Source organism: Mytilus trossulus, chromosome 8 (assembly GCF_036588685.1).
Source record: "Mytilus trossulus isolate FHL-02 chromosome 8, PNRI_Mtr1.1.1.hap1, whole genome shotgun sequence".
NCBI lineage: Eukaryota > Metazoa > Mollusca > Bivalvia > Mytilida > Mytilidae > Mytilus > Mytilus trossulus.
The window spans coordinates 43,522,070-43,528,580 of record NC_086380.1 but is presented as its reverse complement, the minus strand read 5'-3'; the positions used below and the strand labels follow the sequence as shown (position 1 = coordinate 43,528,580).

Genomic DNA, 6,511 nt, shown 5'->3' with positions numbered 1-6,511 from the left:
AATAAAATCGACGCCATTATGAGATTTGCTGTCCGGCTAAAAGCTGTAGTAAGTTACGCTAGGATTTACGCTTTTTTTACGATCATCTTAACTTACGACGGCTTTGTGAAACGGCTGTAAATCCTACGATTTATTTACGATGGACTTACGATGACACGTAAACTTACGAACGCTTTGTGAAACGGTGGCCAGGTGAGCTAAAAATATAATGGGCGTATTGCATTTCCGCTAATGTTTGAAAGTTTCAATACTACGATTCCGCAAATTTAAAGTATACGTTTCCAGAAATTATATTTTTTACTTTTCCGGAAAGTTAACTTGTAGTAATTTGTTAATAATGTATTATACAGTAACAGTATTACATTAAGACTATTATATGTGTAGTTCTTTTTCAGGTTCCAACATTGGGCTATTGGTGAACCCAACGATGGCACAGAACATTGTTTAGAGGTTGTTTCACGTACAGAATGGCACTGGAATGATGGGCACTGCGAACAAACGGGGCGTGTCAATAAACTAGTATGCGAACGGTATGAATTGACAGCTCAGAATGTTATTGGATGAAATATATCGATTATTGATTCAAATATCACATGACTTTATACAACTTATAGATGGACTTTTTCATATCATTTGGGATGTATTTTTTTGAAGAATGAAACTTTTTACATTAAAAATTACAGTAAAGTGTCTTTTTTTTTTATTGTGTTTAGATTTCAACAACAGCATCAACATGTATGAAAGATCAATTCTTTTATTCATTGCAAACAAAAATAATTTGTTTCAGAAAGTGAAGTGAAAAATTTTGTTTTCGGTGAAAATTGGAAATGAAAAAAATAATAAAATACATTCAGTTTCAAAACAAAATTCTTGATCCAGTTTGTTAATGAAAAACACATTGTGTTTTTTTTTTTTTTATATATTAAAGTAAAGACGAACACGTTTGACACAAAAAAGAACATTAAACAATTTGAAGTATTAACGACGAGAAAGTCGACAGTGAAATATTTACCAATCATTATATTGAGCATAAATTTGCAAAAATGTATCTATTTAGATATAAGAAAATGTAGTATCGGTGCAAATGAGACAAGGTAGCTAAATAGATAGAAGAAAATGTACATTTTTTTAGTATGAGTGCAAATGACACAACTCTCGATTCTAGTCACAATTTAAAAAAGTAAACTATTATCGGTCAAAGTACAATATTCAACACGGTGCCTCGGCTAAGTCCTTATAACAAGTTAGCGTAGTTGTTATAACGACTAAACAAAACCTCCAGCATGACACTAACCGTCTTCCGTTTGGACATCGAAGTTGAGAGTTTTTCCAAAATCAGTCGTATTGATAATATGCAAGATTAAAACATGTGATTACAACAGATTAACCACTCAAATTTCAAAAACAAATTCAAATTATGAACGAAATCCTATATTAACGAGTTTTAGTTTTTATATGGTAGTTTGTTAAGTTGGGCAAACTTATACGATAACAGGTGAAAGAATTAGTGAAATTGCATTATCTGTTGGTTTGTTTCAACTATCATTTTTTATATGCTAATTCCTATTATCGCTATTTTGTGAATTTTTTCTTTGATCATTTTTTGTGATAATTTTCATATCATGCTTCTCGCTTGAGATGGAAAAAATATCGCTAGAAACTAAGGAGGCCACCTGGCGTTTCTAACGAAATTGACATTGAAATTGACAACATCGTCATAGGTAAAATAGCGATAAACAGATTATCATTGGTCATCTCAACTCGATTGCTTTTCTCACTTTCGCTGTACCAGCTCAAGCGAGAAAATGAATCTCGTTGAGATAATCAACGATAATCTATAAATATTGCAAAGAGTTTAGTTGAAAAGAGGCATCTCAGCAAAATTGTTTTATGAAATTTTTATTTCAGACTATGATTCGATGAGGTATTTGATAAATAATTCATGAATACAACAAACTCTTAAAATAGTTCGTATAGATATAAAATATTGGCATGACAAGACAAGAAAAAAAACATTGTTACAGTTAATGGACACACCTGCTATAAATTTCTCGCGAGATCTGTTACTCGGTGCAAATGAATCAAATGTCCATTTCATACGCTGAGTAAATTAGAGACCGGACAGCTAGTTGACAAACAAATAAAACATTTCACGTCGTCTACGACACCGATTCCTCATTAATTAATTATCCCATCCTTATTTACAAAAACAGCTACAAACTGATTGCTTCCTCATAAATATGGTAATTAGTAGATTAAATATTTGTCTACCAATTTATTTGTGTGATATTCAATAGATTTTAATGGCTGAATAAGATATCGAACAGGTTTGGTCTGTGTATTTTTGTAAAATCAATCTCAGGATTGTTCCGTGTAGTTGTACTTGTATTTTACCGGCAAAACGTCAACACAATGATATCTTAAAAAGATGTGAAATAAAAACTTACATACAAAAGGTTCAAAGTAAAGCAAATGTTTAAAATGATGCATGAACACATCCATCCTTATTATACACATTAACAATTGATACAATTAATATCGGTGTCAAAATCTGTGAACGATATTAAGCGCTGAACATTACATCTTCATCGCTTGACTTCCCAGCGCTTTAGTTTACCGCTGTATAGCTGGACTTCAGATCTACAGTATTGGACTAACATCTCCAGCGCTTGACTTCCCATGCAGCGCTTAAGTTTACCGCTATATCGCTGGACTTCAGATTTACAGTATTGGACTAACATCTCCAGCGCTTGACTAAAAATGTAAAGCTCTTAACTTTTAAAAATCACAACTCTTTATCAATGAGACCAAAAGGGTTCTGCATAATATAAATTATTTGTTATCAAATAAGTTATTCATGTCGTGGTCTAAATAGTTTCACTATAAACAAGAAGCGTATGATCTCAGCTATGACTACCAGAAGTCTGAAACTCTGTCTCTTATTTTGTGGTTTTGGCTGTGTTGTTATTTGTTTCCTTTCGAATTATAACATAACATTCGCCATCAAAAAGTATTTGACCGATACAGTGTGTCTAAACTTATCAGTGAGATGTGATTTTTAGAAACAAAAATAGTCATCTGATATGTAAATTTGTATCCTATTACTGACATTTTGACTGAGTATTGATTAGCATGGCGGGTGAGGACTGTATAGTAGCAGGAGATGCTTACTGTGTGATAGTACCTCCCTTTTTTGACGCAATTTTGGAGTCCATGCGATTCCATGAGAATCGGGTTTATTTCCTCCAATTGTTTATTCCTTACATAACATTGTACTGTTTTATCAAAATCATTTGTTTCGCCTTTCTGTGTTTTGTGTACTTCTTCTCTAACGTGAATGCAAACCCACAGAGAACCATGCGTGGATTAAGCAAACCCACAGAGAACCATGCGTGGATTAAAGAAATATTGCGAGGTGTTCGATATTTTGTAATACAATGTAAAACAATCAAATGTATGTAAATATATCTCGTATGGTTTGAAATGTATCGTACCCACCTTCAAATTTTTTTTCTAATTTCCAGGATTTATTTGCACGCAGCCTTTTCATAACTTTTATAAAGATTCGTTATGTTTACTTTGTGTGCATATTTGTCTATGACTGTTTTGGACGTAGGCTCTGCTTTAGTTCGATCTTTGCCACAAATTTAAGCGGTAATTTAAGATACATTTTTGTAGCTACACTTTAAAACTATGTCACTACTTCTTACTATATAATAAATGAAACGATCAAAAGGGGACACTTTTCTTGACTGAAGTCTTAAAACAATTTTATTGTGTCTGCTAGTATTCCTTGATGGCCGTAGTTTATGTCTTTGTGACCATAAATACATCTATTCTAATCAAACCGGTAACAGTATCAAGTTTATTTTACAAAATCTAGATCTTGGATTACTTTTTGTCACCAAATTCGATGCAGAACATTAGTGGACAATTTTATCGTATCTCATGCATAAATTCATTTCACCATTTCTGATTACTTTCTTGGCCAAAAAGTTTATTTCTACAATACGTGGATTGTTGAAGATCGATAGTCTCCCTTATTACTATTCAAATTAACCAATCAAAATGTATACAATACATAAAATATGTCAGTACGTTTATCCTACCAGCTTGTATTGTCGCTTATAGGATCATTTAAGGTTAGAAAGTCACAGAGCAATTAGAAAATCTATTCATTTTTTTGCTGTAGATAACTATAACGTATAAATATGTAATCTAAAGCCATCTTTAAATAACGTACTTCAGTTACTGTCACGTGACATGAAGTTGTGCAGTCATACGTCTAAAGTTTTCTTGACGAAGGATCGGTTGAATTCTAATTGAAATGAATTTTTCTGTGCACCATGAACGTAATTTGAAACATTTGAAATATTTGTAACTTTTGAGTAATTAACCGCATGAAGTAGTTCTTTAGCCTATTTTTGGATAACTGTTCCCGCCAGCATTCAAATTTCAAAAATGGATTCTAAAATGCCTGTCATAGACGGAATAGGAAAACTAATGATAACAGAAAAACCTAAAGAATTACCAGAAAGGGAGAAATGGAGTAAGAAGATAGATTTTCTGCTATCCGTTATTGGATTCGCTGTTGACTTAGGAAATGTTTGGAGGTTTCCATATATTTGTTACAAAAACGGCGGCGGTATGTATATAGTGCCTCTCTTATTCTTACACTTTCAGCCATGTTGCTGATCTTGTTCTAACTTTAACCCAATGTGTCTAGAAAGTTTCATTTTCTATTGTGATTTTTTTTTTATCTCTTTGAGCCCTTCTCTATACTGAACGTATTTTATGAAATCATCAGTTTTTTGAATAATAAATAATCGATAATGAAACAGAGACAGTTTGTTTTGCAGAGTAGATAACGCTGAACCGTATTGAAATAGAAAAATGTTATTAAATATACAAAACTTTATATGGACTTCAAACATTTATTATGGTCACAAACTTCCCATTCATATGGCATTCTTTCAAATTTTGGTACCGTATAAATGGTATATGGTACATGTATATATGAAAGGACAAACAGTCTAATTATTTACAAACAAAACAGAAATTAAACGAGTGTTTTTAGAGAAGCAGGAAGTGCTTACCCATCCACAGAACCTATATTCATCCATACTATTTCACTCAAGTTTATGTCTTATAAGCTTAAATTCCTGATGCTTGTAATGAGTTTAAACATACTAAAGATAATCTAAGCCATCGAAATTTGCTTTTATTTATATACATAAATATAAGACATACATATTATATACAAGTAGATACCCGAATAACAACATTTTTTTATTTTCAATCGGCCGCTTTTGCATGTTCTACTGCTGGCTAAAATGTTGAAATCATCACGCGAAATGAACATACTTAATTACCATAGACAGATTGATACTTGATGGCTCTGCAAATTTGTAGGTACGGGCCTACACGTTGACATAAATGTTATTGTATATTCACTTGTTTTGTATATTTGTAAACTTTATTCTGATCTTATATGTAGTTTGGTTTTTCGTGTGGTTGGGTTGTTGTCTCAATGCGTATACGCGAGTTCTCCTGTTTTAATTATAAATTCGCAAATCAGAACATTATTTTCAATCCGTTATCAATAAATAACATATGCCAGATACTTGTGAAATTTTTGTCGTGTTCACTCGCTTATAATTATTATTCGAAGTGAGATCTTAAAATTTCGTATTTTTTGTACTTATTAAAGGTCAATGAATTTGGTTTGATTTAATATAATATAAATATGCAAAAGCAACACAGTACAATTAATTTTATTATATTTTTCATCTAAAGAACACTGTGCCATAATTACATTGTATTTGATTAAATCATATGAATGTAATATCTATTATTGAAATTTGAAAATTAGAAAATGTCAATTAAAAATTCTATACGGTCTTTTCACAAAAGTTTTTTTTAATACGACGAGGACAATATATATGGTGTTCTTTAATAATTTGCTTGTGACCTTATGAATAGAATTTATAATCATAAATTTTCGCAAATGTTTCAAGTATATTTTCAAATAATAACATAATCTGATTTTATTTAATCTAACAAAAATACCGAACACCAAGTCAAAGTCCAAAAAACCAAGTGAAAATATTTGATTGATAATTTTTAACAGATATATCATTTAAGGAGGGGTATTCGAACAAAATACTAGTCGCGAGAATGTTAAATTTCGCGAGCCGATGGGCGAGCGAAATACATTCTCAAGACTGGAATGTTTCGCAAATACCCATCAATAACTTGAAATATCTGTTTGGAATGTTAACGTTCAAAACGCATTGATGATCATGACGTTACAAGCGTCCAGTCGGATAGAGTATTTTTTGTCAAATACCAAGACAGAGAGGGTAAAAAAAGATGTGTACGGATTGATAGTTTATTCTAAGATGCATGAATTTTTTATTAGTTGTTAGTGCACGTGGCTTTGAACTAGCTGTCAGATAACTGCGAGTACTCTCAGATATGTTCATTGTGTCTTTTTGTGTCGGGATGTATA

The 6,511-nt window shown here is 31.8% G+C and overlaps 1 protein-coding gene across 1 annotated transcript in view; it reads left to right on the top strand.

Annotated features, from left to right (window-relative positions):
- Window positions 1-4,316: 4,316 nt before the first annotated feature.
- The window catches only part of LOC134727690 (sodium-dependent serotonin transporter-like), a 36,819-nt gene continuing 34,624 nt past the window's right edge, over window positions 4,317-6,511 (top strand). The window contains exon 1 of the mRNA XM_063592073.1: window positions 4,317-4,645. Coding sequence (XP_063448143.1) covers window positions 4,462-4,645 — 184 coding nt within the window. The 5' untranslated portion in view covers window positions 4,317-4,461. The remainder of the gene's footprint in view (window positions 4,646-6,511) is intronic.